Below are 26,657 nucleotides of genomic sequence, written 5' to 3' on the forward strand. Positions count from 1 at the left end.
GCTGGTTCGACGGTTGGCTGGAGATCCCTGGCGGTGGATTTTCGTCTTTCTATCGTCCCGGGAAACCCTGAGAAGCAGCCGCAGCGTTTAATGAGCTCCATTCATCTGGACCAGCATGACCGAGGCGATTTTTCCCGTCTTGCAGACTGACGTAACAATATTACAATGAAAGGATGCATTTTCTTGGGCTTTATGAAAGTCTCGGCGCTCGTATAGTCACCAGGGGGCATGCACACGTCAATGCAGCGCGGGAAACATTTTAACATCGTAACATTGTAACATCGGATCTGGGAAACGTTCGAATGGACGTAGGAGCGGCTCCGCGGCTCTTCATATCGCTGTAGTTTGTGTTACGGGAGGTTCCTGCTGCCCCCATCCATCTCTCCGGCTGTTGTTGTGAATTGATCTAACATGGCGACTGTACCCGTGTATTGCATCTGCAGATTACCTTACGACGTAACCCAGTTTATGATCGAATGCGACGCCTGCAAAGACTGGTTTCACGGCAGGTAACCACAATATTTCGTTCAACTATTAAAGTGTGGATTTGGATGGAAGCGTTTTGCTCCCGTGCGCACATTTTGTATTGCTCTGAAGAGCGAGGGCCGCTTGAAGAAGAAGGCGGAGTTATATTTAGCTGGCTCGGTTGACACATTTTTGTGAACGGTACAAAAAGATTTGCTTAATCGTAAAGCCATTTCGATGTATTTTCTACGATGTGAGCTCGATCTGCGTGCATCGCACGCTTTGGTTGCGTCTCAGACTGGACGTTGTCGTAGTAGTGAGCCGTGGGTGTCTGCGAACACAAATGGCTTTTCTTTTAGACCTTTTTACGGTCCTTTATGCGCCCTATTCGTCCAGATTTGCTCCTATATCAGTGCTTTAACGGGCTTTGAAATGTCTGAAAACTGCCCTTGTCCTTTCTGGTGTCTGCTGGAAGAAAAATAGGCTGCATATGAGCCAGACATTGCAGATTCAGAGCTGCTCTGTACATTTTAACATACAAATGTGACATCTAGCCATTATCATAGACTATCAAAACCAGTAAGTTCAGATTTATTCGCCGTTTATGTGCTGTGAAGCATCACTGACAGCAGCGTGTAGTCGTAGCAAACGAGTTTAACTCGATCCGATAATGGGACTCGATGTGTAGTCTGTTATTATTCGATTTCATCTTTAATTCCCTCCGCTAATCATTTTGTTTCCTTAGCGTGAGCGAAACTTAAGCGAGAAAAGGTTTAAAATTCTATTTTGTAAATGTAAACAAAGAACAAGCGTTCCAGTTCACTGACTGAAACATTTACGCGCGTTTAATTTTAACCCTTTAATGAGCCCAGTGATTGTTACAGTTCAAACGTTCAATTCATGCAGTCAAGAATACGATAAGCAGCTACAGGACGACTGTTATCGTTTAACGATCTAAAGAGAGTGACGGTTTAACACACACTACGCGTTGTAAATAGAATCAGGTCTCGTTCTCGTTTTCGGGCTGAATATGCGGTTAACTGCACATTCAGATGTATAAGGAATTGGCTGAAGTGTTTGTTTCTGTTGGAGTGAATGAGATTTTACCGCCCTCAGTGATTTTAAACGTCTGTGACCTCTATACCGAGAGGGTAGGGCGACTGATTTTCTGTGAGATCAGATGAAGGGAGAAATGGTTTTTAAAGTGTGTGTACACGCCTATAATTCTTTAATAAGCTGTTTATGTCAGCGTTAACTTATCAGAAAAATATTTTCATTCTTACTTTGAGTTCAAATACAATGTTGCTAACTGACAGTTGCTATACACTACAAAATGTGTGTGCATCATCTGATCATCTAAAACAATATTTGATTTGACATCATCTATAGTTTGGTAGTTCTTCTTTTTTATGCTTGCTAGTTCTAAAACACACCTTCAGAATAAATAATGTTATCTGTTGCAGTTATTTAGCCAACTAAACACGGGTTATAATAGTTTCTTCCATGCATCTTAAATTTAACCGCTTATAAATAGAGCACAGAAACAAAAAGATAAATATATACAGTCAAACTAATATATATTAAGACGCCTTGAACGTTTCATTCATTAATACAGTTTATTCACCATAGTGGGAATAAAAATGACAAGATCTCAGAGTTAAACTGTGTCAGAAAATAATAATCTTAATTATGTCAGATGTCACTTAAGAAAAACATGGTCAGATCAAAGTTTTGGAATCATTTTTGGTTCCAAATTTTACTGGTAGTCCACTTTATGAAGAATTTTTATGTATAATATGTCACAGTTTACTTTATTTTGCTATCCTCACTTAAACGAGCGATAGTGTCCTGCAAACACTAGTAAAAATCAAATAAAAAATGTCTGAATAATTTTTGGTTTGACTGTATATGAATATATAAAAATCAATATTACAATTTTGTCTGCTGCAATTAACCATGACAGATTTAAATTGCTCATTGATATATTTTGTCTTACAAAATGCACACTGATGTTTATCAGTGCTAGATAGACATGCACAGAAAGCTCAGCAGATTGTTTCTGCCATTCAGTTATACGCACCCCCCACCCTTTGCATGTTTGTTTATGAAATATTTTGGTTAAATTAAATTAAATTTGATGATGCTTTCAGACAGCTACTGATAAGATTTTTTATCAAAAGAACCGACGGTTCAAAAATATTAGCCTAAGTGACTCATTTGTAGGAAGAACTCTCCATAAGTAACTTTAGGATCAGGGTTCCCAAGATCATGGAAAAACTTGTTATCCAGGCCTCTAAAAGTCATGGGAATTAATATAGTGAATACACATTTTTCTAGTTTGCTCTGCACTTTATTTCATATTGCTTGTGTGTAGAGCAAACTTGCTTTTTAGTCAGATCCTTGTCACAAATGACTGAAAAGCTAACAGAAAATTTAATTCATAGAAATGTGTAGGTCAAAAAGTGTGGGAACACTGTAGGTTACACGGCCTGTTCGAGGACACGTGAACTCGGTAACCTCGCTTTTTACCTCAGCTTCACCCCTTAGCAGCTACGGGCTCTAAACTAAAATCATGCTGTTGGAATTTTTATCCACAAGGCTACTTTTAAGTCATTTTTTTGATTAGCATCACTACCAAAGATATTACTAAGTTCCACTTCCACACTATTATTACATCTTCCTTTAGTTGCTTGAATTAATCATCCTACATTAACAGCCGTACTATTTATATTTGTTTTATAAATGTTTAATCCGTTCCTAAAGGTGCCTCTATGACCAGCATACATTTCCATCAAGGGTAAACATGTTGATATAATGATTTCTTCATACATACTGGCTGGTGAACAGAAACGAATACGTTTTTTAACACTGCCGTCTGCAACACACCTCCTGACCGCATGCCGCTGTTTGTGGTTGTGGGCGTGTGCTCTCGAGTCGACTCATCAGGTGGTAATGAATGACATCATTCTCCTTTCACAGGGCAGGATGCCAGCTACAAGTGGCGCATCAGATCCTAAATGTGATTTGTCCCATTAACAATAATGGCTAGTCTGTGACAGAGCAGCTTTGGCATATTGCACAGGCTTATTAAATAAGTTATAATAATACTCTGATTACACCTGTCTCAAGGATGATTTTACAGGAAGAATTATTTTGAGCTGCCATAATGTTAGGTACATTCCTTCATGCTTTGTTGTTGTTGTTGTTGTATTTGTTGATTTAGTCTATCATGACAGTGTGTAATTACATTGTCTCAGAGTGAAAATCCAGTCGTAGTTTCTTTCAGTTCCTTTTTTTTTTCTTTTCTTGTTAATGACATTTTTTTTTCACTTATTTCTGCCTTTGACCGGTGTGACTCAAGCAGTATTTAAAGACTATTTGTCACTGATCATGTTACTTTCTTGTAAGACACAAAATAGAATACAATGACTGCATTAAGGTACTTAAGGTGTCGTTGGTGCTTTTAAGAAGATGCTTTCTTAGATGTGACTATTTCCAGAAAGGGATTTTGAGGCGTTCTCCTTGGACTGTCAACACTTAACATACAAAATGGCCCCGTAAATAAACATTATCATCATGCGCGCTGCTGCAGATCCGTTGCAGCCAGGCGGTCGTTTGACGATTTAGGGTCTATTGTGCCAGCACAACAAGACATGTTGTTCCGAATGTAATTTCACAGAGAGACAAGCAGTGTGTATTCTGTCTTAAAGGAACAGTTTACACAATAATGAGAAATCTGTTGTTGTTTACTCGCCTTCATGTTGTTCAAACCTAAATGCCATTTTTCTCTGTGGAACAAAAAATAATATTTCACACTCTTTTCCAAGTAATATAGGATATACGTGTTTTTTAAATAGTTTTATGGATTTTGACCACTGTGGTGTCTATAAATTGTTGTTGCATGAACATTCTTCAAAAGCTCTTTTTTGTTTGTTTTTTTATAAAAGTAAAAGTGGTAAATTCGGTTTTGCATCATAGGAATAAATCATTATTTTAAAATATATTCAGATTGAAAACAGTATTACTGTTTTTACTGTATTGTATTTACTTTCTTTTAAGTTTAATGATTTAATTTCATAATTTTTGGTCATATTTTTGTACCAACATTGAGACTAGTACACATCAAAAACATGTTACATCGGTACATTAAATAAATTTTCACCCTATGGAACACAAAAGGAGATAAAAATATATATATATAAATAAAGCACATACATTCTGCTTTATAGAGTTTTTGGTGTTTTTTTATTTTATTTTTTGGGATCATGTATACTCCTTTTGTGTACTTTGAAAGTAAAAATGGCAGATGGGTTTGGAATGACATGATGAATTATTAACTGCACAATATTAATTTTATGTGTAAACTGCTCCTTTAAATCGACAAGGGATTGGCCCCTTTATGGCAGCATACAGATACTCATGATAAGGATTAGCAAAGGAGAGGCGAAGAACATGGAAGTGTGTATTTCACTGCTAATCCTGATGCACGAGTGGGCGGTTTGACCCTTCACACCCACATGCACTCTTTGTTGTCCTGAGGCTCAGTGAGACTTGGCTACTTTCACTTTTGCTGTGATTCAAGGGTGCTGACACCACCCACCATCTGAGTGGACAGCATGTGTGATATTCATAAGGCTGCACATAATAGTTATACCACGCTGGAGGAGAGCCCATAATGGACACTCCCAATTCAATATTTCCTCATGACCCGTGGACAGCTCCTCCTAATGGCTGGAATGTGTTATAGATACATCAGGGTTATATTAGTATAGGAAGAACATTTGCACTGCAGATGGGGTGACAAAAATGCATACATTGCCTATAAAGAGTATTTAGCTTCTTGGTGGGTTGTCATGTTTGGTTAATTTATAGCCTTGAATCTCAGTGGATTTCATATGTCTTGTTGCCACTGATCAGACTCCTAACGTCAAAGTAAAAAGAGATATGAAATAATTATAAAATCAGAAATATAAAAAAAAAAAAAAACTTAATTCTGTTTAATAGGACATGCTAGTGCACTTAATTGGGTTTAAAAGACGCATAAATAAAACTGAGATCACTTCTGTGTCACTAAGTGACCACTGACAACTCTGAAGGAGTTACAAACTGTGATACAACAACACTTCAACAGCTTTATGGGACAGTGGTAAAGAGAAAGCCACTATTAATGTCACATGACATCTCTGCTGTAGTTTTGCCAAAAGTCATGTGGTAGACTCTAAAGCCAGCTGGAAGGAGGTTGAGCTTGTTGGCCATCAGACTACACGCCATATTTGGCTTAGGCTGAACACTGTGCATCGTCAAAAATGCACCATGCAGGACTGGATTATGGACCGGGTCGGTTCCCTGGACTGCCAGGGGCCTCTGATACCTCAGGACATGTGGCCTGAGACTGCGAAACAAAGCTGTCTAACCACTTAGGGGCTGCCATTGTCAAGAAAATATCAGCGACCAGATGTGATAAGCTGACAAAGATTTGTCCACACCAAGAAAGTCTATATTTAGATAAAGCCATCTGTTAACATTCTCATTCAGAATATTTTATTAGAAAACATGGTTTTAAATGGTTGTCAGTGGAGAATAATTCAATTTGAACAAGATCTTTGAATAATTATATATGCACTGTATATTGCAAATTTGTTTTATAGAACTGAGATTAACCAGGTTTTATTGCTGTAACTCAATGTTGATAGCTGCTGTGCTATTTTAATAAAATTGCAATGGAGATATAGAAATAAATAAATGTATATTATTTGTTTTTTACAGCTGTGTGGGAGTGGATGAAGATGAAGCACCAGATATTGACATCTATCACTGTCCTAACTGTGAAAAGACCCACGGCAAATCCACCTGTGAGTATATTTCCTTCATACTGAGAATGAATTGGAGTTGAATTAGAGTTATACTAAATTGTCTTGTTTTATATTATATCAGTAGTATGTAGTATTTGACATATACAGTAATGCATTGTATATATAAACTACCATTTAAAAGTTGGGGTCAGTAAGATAATAAAGTAATACTTTAATTAGTAAAGATGCAATTAATAGATTTTTTTTTTTTTTACTTTCCATTCATCAAAGATTCCTGGATTTTTATTTATTTATTTTTATTTTTTTAAAGTTTCCAAAAAATATTAAGCACCACAACTGTATTTCTTAAGCACCAAATCAGCATATGTAACCCTGGACCATAAAACCAGTCATAAGTCTCACAGGTACTTTGTACCAATAGTCAACAATACATTGTATGGGTCAAAATTATCGATGTTTCTTTTATGCCAAAAATCATTAGGACATTAAGTAAAGATCAGGTTCCATGAAGATATTTTGTAAATTTCCTACCGTAAATATATCAAAAATGTATTTTTGTGAGTGGATATGCATTGCTAAGGACTTGGGTGATTTTCTCAATATTTAGATTTTTTTGCACCCTCAGACTGTCAAATAGTTGTGTATCGTCCTATCCTTATACCATACATCAATGGAAAGCTTATTTATTCAGCTTTCAGATGATGTATAAATCTCAAATTCAAAAAATTGACCCCTTATGACCCTTATGTTTTGTGGTCCAGGGTCACATTTTAGAATGATTTCTGAAGGATCATGTGACACTGAAAACTTGAGTAATGCTGAAAATTCAGGTTTGCATCGCAGGAATAAATTACACTTTAAAACACTTATTAAACTTCTATTTTAAATTGTAACAATATTTCAGAATTTGACTGTTTTACTGAGTTTCATTACTGTATTTTGTGTGTTTAAATAAGTATGACATTTAAAAAAAAATATTAAATTAAATTAATTATTCAATTTCATAATTTTTGGTATCATATTTTTGTACAAACATTGACACTACCATCAAAAACCTGGTACATAATATGCACTAAAACTTATTTTTTCAAAGTTTTAAATAAAACAAAGATTATTAGTGTTTTACAAGAAAATACTATTTCAGTCTTTCTACTATAAAATGTCATGTTTAATTCAATGTGTTACTTGCCATTTCTCTAATTAATTGCGAAGTTTACTTTACATTTTTTTTTTTTATCAGTCCAACCCAATAATGAATGAAAACAAGTTTTAGATAAGTGATAATCTCTTTACAACTGAAATAGCCTTGTCCCATTACCATTAACGAAATACCATATAATATTCATAAGAAATAATGTAATTAAAAATGACACAGAACTACATTGTAGTTACAAACCAAATCATCATGTTGATGTTAAAATCTTCTGTGCACACTCATACATTTATGCTTTTTCTTCTGCAGTTTACAAAAGTTTTTGTTTTTTTCTGTATTAAGTAACTGGCAGCAACGAGAAAGAGTAAAGAGAATTATGGTCACTATGTCTGAATTTAATTTGGTTGGTTTAATCTGTTTATAATTTTAACAGTGAAAAAGAAAAAGAGCTGGAATAAGCATGACACGGGGCAAAGCGGAGACGTCAGACCGGTTCAAAACGGCAGTCAGGTGTTCATAAAAGAGTTGCGCAGCAGGACATTCCCCAGGTAGAGTACACGTATTTATGCACCTTTGTGAAGATCATCCCAGTCCAGGTGTGAAGAATTTAAAAATGATAATGCTCATGATAATGTCCAAGCCTTTCAGTTTATTCAGTGTCCAGAAGATGGCGCTCCATGATCAGCTTTGCTCATGCTTTGAACTTTTCCACCAGACATGTGAAAGAGATTCCAGTATGATGTCTTGAAGAGATTGTGTGGTTGACTGTAGGTAACATTCTTACGGTGTATTTTCCACTGCAGTTCAGAAGATGTGGTGGTCAAGCTGTCTGGAAGTCAGTTGACATTGGACTACCTTGAGGAGAATGGATTCAACGAGCCAATTCTCATCCAGAAGAAAGATGGGCTGGGGATGGCCATGCCTGCACCCACATTCTACGTCAGTGACGTGGAAAACTATGTTGGTAAGTGAATTTAGGTCATGTATGTTGTTGATTAGAATCTATTAATATTAATGCAGTTGCTGATAGTGGAAGTATAATAAAACCAAGTGTTCCTCAATTTTGACGATCAGAATGGAAGTAAATTATGCGTTCCTTCTCGGGATTGTATGTTGTTCTAATTGTCTACTTTTTTCATTCAAAGGGCCTGATGTTCTTGTGGATGTTGTTGATGTAACCAAACAAACAGACAGCAAGATGAAGTTAAAAGAGTTTGTTGATTTTTACTACAGCACAAACAGAAAGAAAGTATTAAATGTGATCAACCTGGAGTTTTCAGACACGAGGTAAGCAGTCTTATAAAAAAATTGCAAAGGGCTATGAAAAAAGCATATGAAAAAAAAAACTTCACAGTTTTAGAATCTATTTTGATACAGCAAAACCTAATACACTAAAGCACACTCCTTTTTATCAAATTAAAATAGCTTTTTTAAGTAATAATGAAAAAAGTGCTTTAATTTTTTCACAATATACAGCATAATCAAGCATAAACACTATTTTTTTTTTAAAAAACATTATTTGCATAAAATTCGTACGTCAATATAATAATATGGGTGTTTTTTTATTCGTGTGTCATTAGAAACATATTTATTGGAGTTTGGAGAACATTTACCATTCTTCCCCTTATTTCTCTAGAATGGCCAATATTGTTGAAAGTCCGCAGATAGTTCGGAAGTTATCCTGGGTGGACAACTACTGGCCTGACGATGCATTGTTGGGGAAGCCCAAAGTGTCCAAATACTGTCTTATCTGTGTGAAAGACAGCTACACAGACTTCCACATTGAGTGTGGAGGTGCCTCTGTGTGGTATCATGTACTTAAGGTAAGCTCAATGCTCCTTATTATTATGATAAAAAGCACTTTAAATTCATGAATGCGTTTTTTTATTCTTAAAGCCTACCATAGTTTTTATTTTATGTCCTTTTTAAATATATTATTTATTGATTTAAAAATTAAATAATTATTGATATGGTGTAAAGTAAAACAAACTTAGTCATTTGTTCATTAGTAACAAATTTATATAGCAATCAACAAAGAACTGGTCAATTTAATACATAAGAACAAATTATTCAACACATAAGATATTTTTTTACACGGTTCTCTAGAATTCTTGATTCTGATTGACCAGTCACTGTATTCTGTGGTCATATATTGTTGTACAGTGGATGTTGAACTGTATATTTGACCTGTGTATTGTATAGGGAGAGAAAATCTTTTTTCTGATCAAGCCCACCTCTGCCAACCTTTCTCTGTATGAGCGCTGGAGGTCCTCTTCCAACCACAGCGAGATGTTTTTTGCTGACCAAGTGGACAAGTGTTACAAGTGCACACTTAAACAAGGGCAAACTCTTTTCATTCCATCAGGTGAGACATCAGGGTGCCAGTTATTAAATAAAAAATGAAGCTCTAAGCTCTAATATTTCTTTGTTTTTATTTAATGACAGGATGGATTAATGCAATACTGACTCCTGTGGACTGCTTAGCCTTCTCCGGGCATTTTGTTCACAGTCTGAGCGTAGAGATGCAAATGAGGTCAGTGATCTACTTTTTTTCCCTGTAAGACAAGCTTTGTATGTTCAATTTTATAGGTTCCCATAATGCAGTGTGATGATCTTAGTGATAAAAATCCATCCAAAATGGTGCACAAAGTTAGAAAAATGTTTTTTGATTATAAATATAATTCAGTCAGTGCTCAAACGTATCCGTAAAATATAGTTATTTATGATTAAAAATGTTTGTGTACGCCATGTATTTTGATGCGTTTTATGCATCGTTTGATTAGCAATTTAGCAATTTATTTCGATTTTGGAACAGAACTGTAGTTTACTAAAGTATGCTATTCAAAAAAAAAAAAAAAAATAAAAATATAATACACACACACACACACACACATTAAGTACAGAGGGTTTGGTGCATACTGTATGACTATTATGTAGGATTATAGGCCTAATGTCTTTGGCTGTTGCCATTTTAAATGTTATTACATGCAGTTTGCCATGCAATGACAACTGGAGGATGGTGATGCAATTGAAGCATTCAAGCGTCAAACCTTCTCTGTTCTATTCTTGGCACTAACAAGCCTCTGAAGCAATGAAAAGAAAGAGGGGAAGTCAAGAGCATATGCTTTTGCCTTCTGAAGTGCATTTCTCACATCTGTGAGACCATGATTTCCTCTCAAGGCACACTTTTAAGTAATCCTCCCTTTGCTTCTCCACTCAGAGCATATGAGGTGGAAAAAAGACTCAAAGTTGCCAGCCTCACTCCTTTTCCAAACTTCGAAACGGCATGTTGGTATGTGGGAAAATACTACCTGGAGCGGTTTAAAGGTGAGCAATTAATAAAAATAATCAGTTAAAAAAAGTATGTTTTCATTTGGCTTGTTTGTAGGTATTGTGGTTTCACAAAACTCACAAGTAAAAAAGAGCAAGGGTCAATTTCACTGCAACCATTCAAGTTATTGCAGATTTAAATCATCACTTAAATCAAATTCAATCGCAGAAAAATTCCCCTGTGTGACTCCCCTGAAGTGGCTTCAAAGGTTTTGCTTTCAAAAATTGCCTCTCCATCCTGCACACCACAAGATTTATCCGTAATAGTGAACTTTGGGACTGGAAATAAAAAGATCTAATGTTGTAAGGTAGACTCAAATGGCTTCCTCCTCGCTCGCTTTGTGCGTGATCCTGGAAGGGGCCTGCTGAGCAGATGAGGAGGGTCTGGATACCCGGCGTATTATTGCAGTCATTAGATCGGTGCATCGTGGAGTTCACAGATGATTAGCTTCAAAAGGCAGAATCACTTGCTCCATTACAACCTGGTGTTTAAACTCCCCTCATCTGGCCTTGGACTGCGTGTTTATATTTCCACCATTTTCCCCCGTCACGTTACTTAATTTTGCCAGATTGCTGTAGCGCGCACATTGCAAAAAGGACCGCAGTTGGTCTCCAAGCTATCTGATGTTCAGATGGGGGAATCAGCTTTCAAGGTCATCTTTTAAAGGGTTCAAATCTTGTGTGTGACTTCAGGTAGTGGAAAAAAAAGACCTTGGCCCCCGGCCCAGCAGGCCGACTGGGCCACCGCCAGCTCTATTGCTCCCCGTCTCGTTTCACTGTTTCAGCTTTCACTTTATGTTCATGTTATTCATTTAAATGCAGTGTGGAATATATTTCCTGTAGTGGCTGTGTATCCAGTCCAATGTAATCAATGTTGAAGCTGGCGCTCCAAAAAATGCCTATGACTGCACATGAACATGTTTTTAGGCCCCTCTGGATTGAAGTAATCAGTTTGATATATGAATAGCCTTTGTTATTGAACAGTAATGGGTCAGGTTGAAAATGTAGTCCATTTTTATTTCTGGTGTAATGTGCTCCCCCACCTTCTTTCAGTGAGTTTCATGCTCTGAGCATTTCTGACAGGGCGACCACAGTCTTAGCCATTGCTGCTAATGATTTAAGGAAAGTTGGACCTTTCATCAATTTGCCTATTTAGAAAACAGCCCTTACTAGAGAGGAACTTATGTTTGTAATACGGCACTAGTTGAGTGTTTGGATCCAGATGGGAATAATGGACTCTGATGCAAAATTTCCTAAACATTTTGCAGGTTTACATAAGGCAAACAAGCAGCCACCTCCTTACTTGGTACACGGTGCCAAAATTGTCAATGGAGCATTCAGATCGTGGACTAAAAAACAGGTACATATTCAGTTGGACATTTTCGATATCCTGTAGTTTCAATGATGTAAGTTGACCGTAACTCTCGTCTTTTGTCTTTTCCCAAAGGCTCTTTTAGAGCATGAGGACGAGCTTCCAGAAAACATGAAGCCAGCACAGCTCATTAAAGACCTTGCCAAAGAGATTCGGATTTCAGAGGTGAGACACTGCGAAGTCGTTAGAGACTTTTGTTGGATGTCTTTACTCTCATTTATTCAGATATGATCTTGATTTTTATTATGTAGAATGTTTTTGTACATGTTCAATCAGTTATTGTCAGAATCGGTAATGGCTGACAACCTCTCCACTGTGTTCTTGTCTCAGAATGCAACAAAAGCCATAAAGAGCGAACCCAGCAACTCAAAGCCCCCAGCCGAGGAACCCCCATCTGCTCTATCAGAACCAGAAGAGCCCACGTCCCCTGCACACATCTCCTCCCCGCCACGAGATAAGCCAGCTAGGAAGAAAGCCACAAAGCCACCCAAACCGCCCAAAATGCCCAAGGTACCCAAACCACCGAAGGAACCCAAAATAAAAGAAGGTGGCAAAAAGAAAGGGAAGAAAGCAAAAGAAGGTATTTTACCTGAGAAAAAGCCCTCGAGTCTGGCAGCTCTTGAATCCCATGCAAAGGACATACTGAACAAGATGGATCAGCCCAAAAAGGTAAAGTTTTATCAGCCTTATAATATTCAATATATATTATAATGTGTGTAAAATTACTTAAAGGGATAGTTCACCCAAAAATAAAAATCTTCCTTTGGGTTCAACAGAACAAAGAAATTTATACAGGTTTGGAACAATTTGAGGGTGAGTAAATGATGACAGAATTTTCATTTTTGAGTGAACTATCCCTGTAAGGGTGGATTTATAATTTCAACCAAACATCCATAAGAAAATATTCAAGGCAAAAAATAGTAACAAAATCCATCAAAATATGTAATGCAAGAAGTAAAATGCAGTGGGGGAAAAAAAAATAGTATCAAAAATTAGCGTTGTCATTTATATGCACATAAATAGCAATATTTTCCTACATAAACCACTGTTTAAAAGTTTGGGATCGGTACAATTTTATTTTATGATTTTGAACTCCTATGTTAGGCTGCATTTAATTTTATCAAAATACTTTAAAATAACTGTTTTCTATTTTAATATATTTTAAAATGTAATTTATTCCTGTGATACAAAAAGCTGAATTTTCAGCAGCATTACTACAGTCTTCAGTGTCACATGATCCTTCAGAAATCATTCTAATATGCTGATTTACTGCTAAAGAAACATTTCTTATTATTATCAATGTTGAAAACAGTTGATCTGCTTAATAGTTTAATGGAATGGAAACCGTAATCTTTTTTTTCAGGATTATTTGATGAATAGAAGTTTGATGAATATAGTAGATTGTTAAAAAGAGCAGCATTTAATGCATCCTTGCTGAATAAATGCATTCATTTCTTTCAAAAAATAAAATCTTACTGACCCCAGACATTTAAACGGTAGTGTATATTTTTTACTAAAGCATTTTTAGACTTCCAGGAACATTTCTAAATGAGTTTTGAATCTATTAAAATGAACTGAACATAAACGATATATAATGATACTGCATTTGTGAATATACTGTAAATATATCACCCTGCTCTGTCAACTGTCAGTATGCACTTTTATCCATTTAAAATAAACACATTTTATTGTCTCTCGCATTACACAGCTGTTAAAGACTGGGATGAGTATTTTGGAGAAAGAGACGAGTAAACCGAAAGACGTTGCAAAGTTTGAGATGATTCGAGAGCATAATAAGAACAAGACGGAGGCCAAATGGAAATATAAGGTACGTTTGTTAGGTTTACAATGTAAGGACACAATTGTAATGAATAACGTTGTGTAATGCAAACGTAATGATTTCCTCCGTTGCAACATAGATCAGTGCCTAGAGAGAGGCTTTGAAAAACCATGCAAATGAAATCAAACCCCGACAAGTTGAAAAGTAGCACATTGGGCTTTGGGATCATCCAGAAGTGATTTACACGTTTTAGATCAAAGCAATCAGCAGAAATAACTCTGCGGCTCAGTCACTCTCTCTGTTCTGGGTTCATCAAAGCAGCAGAACCCTTTACCCAGCCTCAAAGTTTACCTAATACTATGTCATATCCTAGACATGCCAGCTAAGTATTTACATATGCCTTCATTTCTACTATCAAAATGAGCATGTTGTGGCGTTATTGTTGGATAACATGGGATGGCTTTTGTAGGAAAAGCTTAATTCTGGTGAACGGAAGGCATTACAGGGCTTTCGTTCAAGGAGGAAAATTCAATGCCAGACAGCCCAGGAATGTTTGTAGTTGCTCCAAGTCTCCTGATCCGAGTGCTCCTTTGCTGCTTGCCAAACATTTGCAGATGGAGAGGAGTCTCTCTGCTAGATAGTCTTCAAGGTCATCAGCCGCAATGGCTTCAGTCTTTGACGTCTGATCACAGTGGACGTGGCTGACAGCGAAGACCCATGAAGTGCATGAGACGGGAAGAGTTTCAAAGCACTGATGATTGTTTGGTGTTTCTTTTCATCTTGCAGAACAGCAAACCTGATTCGTTATTGAAAATGGAAGAAGAGCACAAATTTGACAAAGGTCTACTCAGCCATAAAGACAATAAATTTGCATTTTCATTGTCGAATAAGAAGTTGCTGGGGTAAGTGCAGTAATAAATATTTTAATTTGATCGACAGCCCTAATTTTGAGAAATTCTATGCCTGTATCGTCTCTTCTGACAATCTAACTAATGTTCTTTTCGTCTTTTTTTTCTTAGATCAAAGATGCTCAAAACCCAGACCAATTCGAGTGTTTTTGGCTCAATACAGAACATCAAGGAAGAAAAGCCCAAGCCTGTGAGAGACGAGTATGAGTACGTTTCTGATGAGGGGGAGCTTAAGATCGACGAATTCCCAATCAGGAGGAAAAAGAACGCAGTCAAGAGAGACTTTTCCTGTAAGGCTTCATGATATGCGATCTGGGCCAGGGTGATTTTCTGATTAAATAAAACATAATTTTAAGAGTAAAAATGATTATAGACTTCAGGCCCAGATGGAATCTGCAGACTTCTGTTACATTTATTACACTGATTTTAAATGACAATAATGATTTAAACTACAGTCTTATTAGTATATGGGAATACCAATAAGAACACACAAGGGGTAGGGTCTGAAATAAACATTTGGCAATATCTGCCAATGATAAGTGAAATTAGTAAAATTTTACTGGTCATAAATATTTCTTATGGACCATGAAACTGTTTTTCATTATTATTTGAATCATTTTAAATGAATTAATAGTTTGTCCTAATAACAGTGGAATTGTTTAGCTTTTTTATTATTTTTTTCTTGAATTAGTAGCAAACAACTCAGGTCATTGTGTTACAGATATACAGACAAAAGGAATATTTCACATGTGTCACCACATCAAATCTTAGATAAACTTCTGATAGTAAATTTCCAGGGGCAAGTTGCAGTTGCATTTCCTAATAAAGCTACTGGCCTCCATACATTAAATTGAATCGTTTTTTTTTAATTGGATATAGTTGTATTTGTTAATTTTGGTCCCTGGGTGGCACATATGTAGAAAATTGTGAGTGACAGGCATTCAGATTATGTGGAAATCTGTGGCCGCTGATTCCATGTGGGCCTGTCTGTATTAGATACACTAGTTCTTTTAACTGATTAACAATAAATCTTTCATTTCATGCTATGTGAGAATAATCTTGAACATCTGACATGTATTTACAGTTTTATCAAACATCAAAGAGCCCATTCAGCCATCGAAAAAGCCAAAGCTACAACCGTCGGACATGAAGGTAAGCATCAACTCCATTTGTAGGGCTGGTCCAGTGTAACAGGACATCCATAATATTTCTCTTTAATCAGACAATGGTAATAACATTAAAAGGCTGATTGACAGTAAACAGGAAGAAATTAGGATAAAATTCAAATCTCCAATATTTATTTCATGAAGTAGCTGATTAATTCCTTCTGGATGCATTTAAAACATCGCAGCGCTGATGTTCTCGGCTTGCGATAATTCACCCATAATGTTCCGACTTAAACCAACATACGGCACAAATCAAAGAGAGCGAGCTGCAAGACGAAGCCAAATATCACCTCAAAACTGATGAAGGAAATAGCTGTGGACTGAATCAAATGAGAGCGAGAAAGTTAATCATGGCAGAGTCCCACAGGCGAACTATGTGAGAAGTTACAAAAGGCTACAGGATATACCAATAAAAAACCCAAGAGATATCCTGGATCATTATAAAGAATGAATATTGCAGATGCAAAAACGTTCAGCTTCTTGTGAATGTTTTGATACATTTAAATTATTTACTTAATGTCAAATAGTGTTTTTTCCATTGTTATTTTAGAATCAAGATTCATCAGATGAAGAATCACTCCACATAGACACGGAGGCCAAGACAGAGGTCAAAGGTCGTAACTCCAAGGTCTCCAAGAAGAAAGGGGGCAGTTCAGCTGGGATTCTGGATCTCCTACAGGCCAGCAAACAAGTGGGCGGCATTGACTACAGTAACAACAGGTATGCACATTGTTGTCCGTATACTTGTGTCTTAAAGGCATGGGTTAGCCTAATTTATTAATAAGGCTTGAATAGGGTATTTATTTACCTTTATTGGAGTTTTTGCAACTTTGAGATGCAACTTTTCTGAAAGAATTTTAACATCATATACTTTGGCATGCTATCAGCATGGTAAACCTTTTCCGAGAAATTCATCCCCCCTAAAGCAGCATTATTAAATTTCCTAATATAATCCATAGCCTGTTATTTTTGTGTACTCTTTGATAGTTTTGAGAAATAAAGGTCTTAGATATTTATTCTATATTTTTGCTGATTTGAATATGTCATTTATCCTATTTAAAGGGATAGTTCACCCAAAAATGTCATAATTTAGTCGCCCTTATGTTGTTCCAAACCTGTATGAGTTTTTTGTCTGTTGAACACAAATAAAGATGTTTTGAAGAATGGTGATAACCAGACAGTTGACAGTAACTTTCCATAGTATTTTTTTTCCCTCTATGGTAGTCAATGGCTACTGTCAACTGTCTGGTAAGGTTACCGAAATTCTTCAAAATATCTTTTTTTTTTTAGGTCGACAGAAGAAAGAAACTCATGTAGGTTTGGAACAACATAAGCGTAAGACGACAGAATTTTCATTTTTGCTGCTTTTATATTTTTAAAATGTTTTAAATGGGTATATACATACAGATGGACATCTTTGGCCCTTGTGCGGCATCTTACTGTGTTTGTTTCAAGTTAAAATAGTTTAAAAATACATGGCTTGAGACCTCACATTCTGTTCCATACTCTTTTGCTCTGTCCATCTGTTTTTGAACACAAGAAATGTGTCTTATGTGAAAAATCATATCTGGTGTACATGACCCTAAACTAGTGTAATTATACAAGGCTTCCTTAAGCAACTAGTTGTTTAGACAATCCATCGACTGGTCAGTTGTGCACATCACTAGTTCATTCATTTTCATGATTCATGTGGTATGTTTTATACATCACACACGCTAATGTGGCAGATTATGTATTATGGATATGTTTTGTCTTTGGCAGAGGGCCAAAGGGAACATACAGTTTATATGATGAAGCATGTTCCTGACCCTTAAAGAAATAAAACACATCATATTTCTAGCTTAACTGTTAGTTCTTAAACTTCATACTGTAAACACATCGAGCACAGGCGTTTCTTCATCTGTCGAACAATGGCTAAAGTAATAGTTTGCACGGTTCTTTATAAGCAGTTTACATGTGCTGGCATTATTTGTTTAATCCCTCTGCACTATTAATTTGTCAAATACAGCAAAAGCTTTAGGCCATTCCTCTTCATTTTACTGTTTGCTGTTTTGGGCACATTTTTGATGGTCTATTTCCACTGCGCTGAAAGCTGCAAATCAGCTCAAACACAAAATGAGAGGGAAAACATGGCTAAAATATGTTAATTTCTCAAATTATTTTTTTGTGCTTTTAAACCTGACATATGACTGCAGGATTGTGGGGAGGAAATGCCTCCAGTCAGTTGTGACCACATTAAACAAGCTCTTGACTCATTGTTCCACCTCACTGGTTAATCACTTAATAGGTGGTAATCTGCAAAGCTAAATCTGTATTTTTCTGCTAGTTACTTCAAGCTTGAAAGCAGATGTGGACACAATAGTATTAGTTCACATGGTAGAATCTTCTTCTGACATGAAAAGATCTATATAAAGAGATTTATATGATGAGGAAATTAACCTTTTTTTATGGGGAATGAATGTTTAGTGACAGGTAAGTTAGAAAAGCAAGAGTGAGATGTGCAGATTGGTGGTTTATTGAATGAGCAGATGTGATTATAAGACAGAACAGGTAAGTTCTGGCTTGTTCTTTCAGTTTTGGTTGAATGAAGGTTCAGTATGAATGAAAGTAGAGACGTTATAGTTTATGCAGGTAACTTTTGGTTAGCCTTTTGAAAAGACATCTTGGATTGAATCTTAACTAGGATTTTCATGTTAGTTTGCAAGGCCCACCCATTAGCTTTACATGTTCGGTTCATTAAATATGCCTTAGATTTGCCTTAGAAATCCACATAACAATGTCACATCAGCTGCAGCGGAAAAGCTCTTTGGCCATGATTGACATCAACCATTTTTATGGTGGCTTAAAGGTGATGTGTGTAATGTTTTCGATATTAATATTTTACTGTGATAAGTAAAATATTTCAATATTGTATAGTATTTTTTTATTTACTATTATTGATATGCACAATCAACTATAAGTAATCTATTTGTATGTCTCTGAAAAGTGACATCAGTGAGATTCCATCTTATTTTAATGCAGATTTTGGGATATCGCCACTGTTGTTTTATAATTATTTTACACTGTTTTAGTATTTATCAACAGTTTTTTTTATATATATCTCTATTTGGCTTTCATTTAAATTTGTTTGTTTTAGTTTTAGTTTTTTTTTTTTGTTTTTTTTTTTTTTACAGCATTTCTAATTTTATAATATTTAACTAATATTAATATTTGATTTTATTAATTTTTTTAGTTAATTCAACTTTTTTTTTTGGGGGGGGGTATACGTATATGCAAATAAAAATGTAATGCGCCTAAAAACTGACATATTTCCATGCATTTTTTAAAGCAAGTTCAGCAAGTAGACATGAGAATTAGCTATAATGGAAACACATTTACTTAATAGTAAATTGATAGCTGTGTATAAAAAAAAAAAAAAAAAAGTCATGTGTCTGAATAATTTGGCCTTGAAATACTGCTTTATTTGCAAAATGCTTTTCAAGATATTCAGAATTTCAGTATAAATAAAATGTGCAGCTTGGAAACATATCGACCATCTTTAACCTGACCAGTGGCATCTGTTTAGGACTCTTAATCTGGGAAACACACAAGTGCAGAAATTACACACTTCACCTTTAAGTGTCCATTTCCATCCTCGTTGCTCCCCATCACCCGACTCACTTCCTAAAATTCGAATCGCTTCTCATTCCCACTGACACTTGGAGTAATGTACGTGTGTGTTGTGTATTTCTCATTGATGGACTTACAGTCAGCCACCTGCATCCCCCAGCACACAGGAGGCCATCCAGGGCATGTTGTCCATGGCTAACCTGCAGTCCTCAGACTCTTGTCTGCAACCGTCCTGGAGCAATAGCCAAGCTAAGAACAACTCGCACAGCAGCTCAGCCAGCAAGAAGCCGAGCGGCGCGGCCGGAGCAGGGGGGAACGGCAAGCGACCAGCCAAACGCTTGCCCAAAAAGACGCAAAAGAGCAGCAGCGTGGACAGTTCGGACATGTTCGATGATGACCAGGACCACCTGGATGCATGCTTTAAGGATTCTGATTATGGTAAGTTCTTCAAACTGATTCTTTTACTGTGCTTAAAGTGATAGCTCACCCAAAAAAAGAAGTTAAATCTTCTGGGGAACACAAAAGAAGAAAAATGTGATATGCGATAACCCATGAAATAATGCGATATGCGATACGATAATGCTTTAATTATATAATGAAAAAAATAAAACTGCTTAGTCTTTAGTGTATGAATAAATATACACTGATTCTTATTAAAGCTACAAAAGTAATTCAGTCAAAAGCAGTGAGTTTTTTTTCTTTGTCTTTTGTTTGATTAACATTAATGACACAGACGGCAGCAGGTATATTAGTCTCCTGTCACTTTAAGAACGAATGCACGGATCCAGTTTACTGTTACAATGAACTGAATTTGGGATTGCACGCTGTCACAGTCATGTGTCCAGTCTATTTTCTGCTATCTGTGTCGACCTCAAATTTGACTTTTCGTAAAGAAAGTAATCATTCAGTTACCACAAGCCATTGTAAAATGCATATCACAAAATGTACATGTGCGATATTTTGATAATTTTAAATTTTGTGCAGCCCTAGTTTGAATGAAATGAGGGTGAGTAAATGTTGAGCTTTAATTTTTGGGTGAACTATCCCTTTAAGAAGCCATTTGGAGAACAGATTGTAGTTCTCTCGTACCTTCATCTTGGATAGCTTGTTTGCACTATTATCAAGACCAATTAGTTCCTGCGAGACAATTTGTCAAGGATGTTTCATGATGACTTGGAATTGCCCAGGTGTCCTTAGAGCAAAGCAAAACAGTGTAAATCTGCTCTATCAACGTTCTGATTAGATTTTGATTTTGACTTAAGGGTTCTCATTCACGGCAAAGTGACAGGCGTGTTTACTCTCAGCTAGAACTTTTCAAGCCCTCCTTTTGAGTGGTCCCTTTTTATAGCTTTTGTGAACCCCTTCCAAGAACAGCAAGGCCATTAGAAGCCTGTTAATAATCCATTAGCATGAGTTTTAAACTGTTGTTTTAAATGCTTTTTGATCTGATACCCTAATTAGTCATTACTAGCACGCACATTCCCGTTCGGACTCACACTAAGAGAGCGTTTTATCAAGCACACGAGCATTCCTCCTTTCTGTAAACATCTCTTTTCTTTTTCTTGATAATTTAATTGTTGGAAATTGCGTGTTCCTGAGTGGTGGAGTTCAAAGAAGCTAGGTGCATGCAGGCCGAGGCAGGGCAAGGAACAGCTGCCATGCATCTGTGTCACGCTAACATCCTGTCCAATGAGAAAATACTTAGCACTGTAGTTTATGGAGTGCAAAAATAGGGTGGTTTCTCATGTACAAGCTATGTGTTTAAAAGTAATGTGCTTCGACATATTTACATTGCTTTCTTTAATGACTTTAGACCATACATATGGAGCATGTAACTTTTGCCTTTTTTAATCTTGTACTTTTCTGTTTTTCCAGTTTATCCATCTCTGGAATCTGAGGAGGACAACCCCATTTTCAAATCGAGATCGAAAAAAAGGAAAAATACAGATGACACTCCGTATAGTCCAACAGGTAGTACGAAGTCTACAATTTCAGGTGGGAATCTGACTAAAATGTAAATGTAATCACATAGGATTATATTCATACTGTTGCAGCACGAGTTGGGCCTACTGTACCACGACAGGAGAGACCAGCTCGGGAGGGGGCACGTGTGGCGTCCATAGAGACAGGACTGGCAGCTGCGGCAGCTAAATTGTCTCATCAGGTTAACGCTTTATGCTCATAATGAAGCGGTTCATTCAACGCAACACCCAAATGTTATCAATTTAAAAACATTAACTGATATTAAGAAATTGTGAAAAGCAGTCACATCGGATGGGTTATTTAATCAGCCAGTTTTAAGCAATTTTGTGATTGTCTGCATTTGCAAAAATTCTGCATTTGCAGAAATTAAAGGCAAAAAGCTTGGTCAATGGAAAATTATATTAATTGGCTTGGCTTAGTGTGATTATCAAGTCCAAAAGTCTGCAAAATTAATTAAATAAATAGATGCGCTGCATGTTTCAGAGTGAAACGCTGCACTGTTTTATTTATTTATTTATGGTACGGCTTATGGTTCTGTGTTTTTAGTAGCTCAGAGTGGCTTGGATCACAGTAAATGTTGCTTCACACAAACTCATCTCTGCATCTGCTCTGAGTTTGGGTCACTAATAATGTCCACTGGGGAACATAACATGCACCAGCCATCTTCCCAAACATAATGAGAAGTGCTTATAAACTGGCTATTGTCAACAAAAGAGCAGCTGCGGTTTTCTGCCAAAATGATACCTCAATTGGTTTAACATTTGTTACAGTTGTACTATAATAGAAATGTGTGTGTGTGTGTATTTTATATATATATATATAAAAACAGTAAAATATTACAATAGTATTATTTAGTTATTATTATTATTATTCTTAGTGAGAACATTGCATAGATTTCCAATGATTTTATATCAGGTCAATGATAGAAAATATCACCTAACCCAACCCCTACTCCTAAACCTACCATCACAGAAACATGTGCAAAACACTAGATTTAAATAAAAACGTCTTTTGGTTGATTTATAAGCCTTTTAAGCTAGTGAGAACCAGTCAAATATCCTCACTAGTGGGTTGTGAAAGTATCTCACAATATAAGTGACATTGTATATATATATATATAAATAAATATATTTATATAAATATTATATATATTATATATATTTATATAAATATTATATATATAAATATATTGTGTATATATATATATATATATATATATATATATATATATATATATATAAATAAATATATATATATTTATTTATTTATATATTTATTTATATATAAAAACAGTAAAATATTACAATAGTATTATTTAGAATTTTTGTTTAATATTTTTTTAGTACTAATAATACACATTTTTTTTTTTAAATTATAGATTATAATTTTTATAATCACATTGATAATCACAAAATTCTGGCCAAATTGTGTAGCCCTACAAACAAGCACAGCAAACCTAATCGAATTTTATCAAAAAATTTCCCCCAAAAAGTGTAAGCCCATGTAAATGCAGAGTAAAACAATTTACTTAATAAAAATTTTGTGAACGTCTCATTTGCAATCATTACAGTGCATCATGCCATTCATTTACAGTGGGGTTCAAACGTCTGAAACCACATAAACATCTTGGAATTTAAAATTCCATTTAAACAACTTTGAAAGGATTTTGAAAGATTAGAAGGGTTTTGTTGCAAAATGCAGAACTATTTTGGTCCTGCGCTATTTAAGGTCGCAAATTTGTGGCATTGACTACGTGAACTCCTTTGTGTCTTAAAGAACAATATGCACTTTGAATCATTTTCAAATCATACTGGAGAACATGATCATCAGGTTTTTCCCAAACTTGTGGAGTTCATGCAGCTCGAGTGTCATTAAAGTAAAAGAAGTTCTGAATCCTCTCTAATAGCTTCCATTTTCATAGAAACATCTGTAAGACTGATTTAGTTAAATTACCCTACTAACTAGTTCTTACTACAGGAGGAGCAAAAAATCAAGAAGAAGAAAAAGAGTACCAAAAAGAAGCCCATGGCTGTAGAGGAGCCTCACAAACTCTCTCAGGACAGCAGCTCTCCAGAACCCACCCCAGACTCCGAGACCAACCTGGCCGACCACGAGTACAGCACTGGAACGGGCAAAACCGCCGGCAGCTCGCAACCCATGGCCCCCGGAGTCTTCCTTAGCCAGAGGCGGCCTTCATCATCGTCATCATCTCAGATCACCTCATCTGTCCCGCCAGCAAAAGTCGAACGTGGGAACTCGACGGACGCCAAAGGTGATTTTGGCCAAAACATAAATAGGATCTTCTGTGATGAGTATTAATTCAAGTTTAAAGGTTTGTTTATGTTGCACGGGCCAATATGAGAGTTGCAATTTCTGCACCATTAAAAATTTATTGACACAGCTGTGGCTTAATAAAGTATTGATGCGAAAGTGGGTGATCATAGAGTTGTGATGTTGTTGTTGCATATGCTAACCATTTTGCTTTGTCTCGCCCACAGCCAAGCGGCTAAAGAAAGGAATGGCAACAGCCAAACAGAGACTTGGAAAAATCTTAAAGATTCATCGTAACGGCAAGCTCCTGCTGTAGCGTGGACAATGGATGACTTAGACTTTCTCCTGATGTTTATGGACCTGTGGACTGATCCCTCCCTCCCTCGATGAGCCGGGATGAGAGCAGCAAGGACTGAAATGGACGGGAACGCAAACAGGATCCCACAAGTTTTCAATTTCTAAGAAGAACATAGCTCAGATAGGTTTTTGCCTCTTCTTTTACTTTATAACTTTCAGATATTAAAAATGTACAGAATACCTGCTATTAATATTTTGTAAGAAGAATTTGTCTTGTTTTACTACGGCTATCAGTTTATCAGGGGTTGCTAATATATTATAAGATACAGTACATAGCAGTCATTCCAAGACAAAGAAAGTATCCCTTGCATGTATTCCAGTTGCATGCATTGTTTCGGGGGGGAAGGGTTGGTGGAAGGTTGCAAACAAGAAGTTCATTACTGCTTTTTGGATGTGGCTTATCATTATCTATTCTTTTTCTTTTTCATTTTTACAAGTATTACTAAAGAGATAATTTTCACAACAACTGCCTGGGTGATTTTAAAATCCCCCATTTGGAATTTACTTTCCTTAAGCAAAAAAGCATTTTATACGCATTACCTACATGGGACAACTGAAAAAGTACTTTTCTGTTTGCTAAGCACTATCACAGATAATATTTATTGACCTAATATAATTGTACAAGTTATAGGTAGCTTGAGAAAAGCCAGAAGGCACTTACAAAACATCAGTGAAGCACAAATATGAACTCGTATTGTTAGTAATGTTGTCTCAATAGCTACTATAAAATGACAACTATAGCTTTACTTTATCCTTATTAACTTTTTTTTTTTAAACAAATATAGGAAAAAATTGTTTTTGTGGGGAAACAAAAATCAAACATGCATATCGATAACAAACCATATTTCTACTTAATTACATGATTGAAATATCTTATTTTCCCCTTGTTCTTGCAATTGTATCACATGACATACAATGTCACAATTAAACTTTTACTGAATTGTTAGCACATCTTTTACTTTTTTATTTATATCTATATTTTTTGTTGTTTTTAGAAATTGATACTACAATCAGTTTTATGTCATCCTGTTTTACAATGTAGCTCTTATTACGGTTCCATTTTTCATTACAAAACACTTGCCAAAAGTAACGAAACACTACATAAATAGGATCTCTAGCACTGATGATAAGCCTCATCCATGACATTTCACTACATGGGGATACTTTCTCTCTTCTGTTTGTTTCACAGGCAGCACCAATTACCCTAGAAAGAAATATGCATTTATATTGCTTCACAGTACAGTATGTAGAATGTAGCCTGTATATAGCTTTTTAAATGACTACTTTTTGTATCCTTTTTTCCTTAATACTTCATTATACATTTTTACTAGTTTTTGCTAATTACAAACAAAAAATATATATAAAGATATAGAAATAGTCATTACGTTTTTTCATTTTTTTTGTTAGATACACAATAGCTGTACTTTTTTTTTTTTTAACCATTGTTTTGTTTTCATTTCATTCTGTTACATTAGACAAAAGGTGTTGCCTGGAGAACAAAATACACAGTGTAACATTTATTCTCATATGGCCTTACATGCAGAAAACCATGTGTATTATGATTCATTTATGATGGGGGATAAGAAAAAAAAAAATCAACAATGTTTCTACGACCAGCCTGAGCTAAAATACCCCTGATGGATTTTAAAGTTATTTTACTAGCACCTTGTGAAGTGTTTTCTGTGTCAGTGATGTAATTTATTAATGTTTGTAGCCTTTTATACTTGTATAATTCTTAAGAGGTTTTGTTTTAAATCTTTTATCAGTCTGTGAGCCCCTTAGGACACTTCTATCATTAACATTGGGCAATAGTTTCTTTTTTTGTCTTAGCAAAATTTGTCATCAAATCAAGTGCAACTGCTCATCAATACGAAATGTTACATTATTATTATTGTTATTATTATTAAGCAGCTATTTTAAAGATCCATACCATCATGCCATGAGTTTTATTTTGGTAATAGAGTATGTACATTCTTAACCAGGTTTACTGTGCTCATAAATTGCAGTGTTTTAGTTACCAATGTAAATCTTGTATCCACCTTTCCGAATCAAAACAATGGAACTATTTCAGGTTTTTATTTGTACAAAATGTGTGTTGCTTTGTTGTGGTTTATTTTTATATGTTCAAACAATTAAATGCATCCACTGTTTCATTGCAGTGAATGATACTTTTGTAGTAGTGCACTCTGTTTTCTGACTCACAAAGATGTGTTTTGTATTAACATTTATGTCATGTGTTTGTAGAAATGCTTTTTTCATGCTGTTAATATTTAACCTTTTGTATTAGGCTTTATTGTCCCACGCATAATTTGTTTTTCTTAATGCAATGAGTTGCTCATTATGTATATGAAATCTGTTCCCATGCCTTAACGGCACACAAAAGTCAGTTTTGGTAACATGTTCTTCCACCATTCATACGGAATGGCAGGGCTACACACGTTCCCTGGAAC

At 35.8% G+C, this 26,657-nt stretch overlaps 1 protein-coding gene across 2 annotated transcripts; it reads left to right on the forward strand.

Annotated features, from left to right (window-relative positions):
- phf2 (PHD finger protein 2) lies at positions 1-26,398 on the forward strand. 2 transcript variants are annotated; one of them, XM_067388037.1, is made up of 22 exons: positions 1-509; positions 6,232-6,317; positions 7,865-7,979; positions 8,235-8,395; positions 8,577-8,718; positions 9,068-9,254; positions 9,634-9,796; positions 9,877-9,964; positions 10,652-10,758; positions 12,030-12,121; positions 12,209-12,298; positions 12,464-12,802; positions 13,842-13,961; positions 14,700-14,815; positions 14,933-15,111; positions 15,906-15,973; positions 16,538-16,707; positions 19,736-20,034; positions 21,472-21,567; positions 21,651-21,760; positions 23,557-23,851; positions 24,078-26,398. In XM_067388037.1, exons 1-22 carry the CDS (start codon positions 412-414, stop codon positions 24,164-24,166), a joined length of 3,210 nt encoding a protein of 1,069 aa, XP_067244138.1. In that variant the 5' UTR covers positions 1-411; the 3' UTR covers positions 24,167-26,398. The 2 variants fall into 2 exon arrangements, with proteins under 2 accessions (XP_067244138.1, XP_067244139.1); XM_067388038.1 differs by having other exon boundaries at positions 19,757-20,034.
- The last annotated feature ends 259 nt before the right edge of the window (positions 26,399-26,657 follow it).

This window comes from Chanodichthys erythropterus, chromosome 6 (assembly GCF_024489055.1).
Source record: "Chanodichthys erythropterus isolate Z2021 chromosome 6, ASM2448905v1, whole genome shotgun sequence".
Lineage (NCBI taxonomy): Eukaryota > Metazoa > Chordata > Actinopteri > Cypriniformes > Xenocyprididae > Chanodichthys > Chanodichthys erythropterus.

Coding starts and splice junctions, on each gene's coding strand:
- phf2 (XM_067388037.1), top strand. CDS start 412: ATGGCGACTGTACCCGTGTATTGCATCTGCAGATTACCTTACGACGTA. Junction 8,396..8,576: donor TGACGTGGAAAACTATGTTG/GTAAGTGAATTT, acceptor TTTCATTCAAAG/GGCCTGATGTTCTTGTGGAT. Junction 8,719..9,067: donor CTGGAGTTTTCAGACACGAG/GTAAGCAGTCTT, acceptor TTATTTCTCTAG/AATGGCCAATATTGTTGAAA.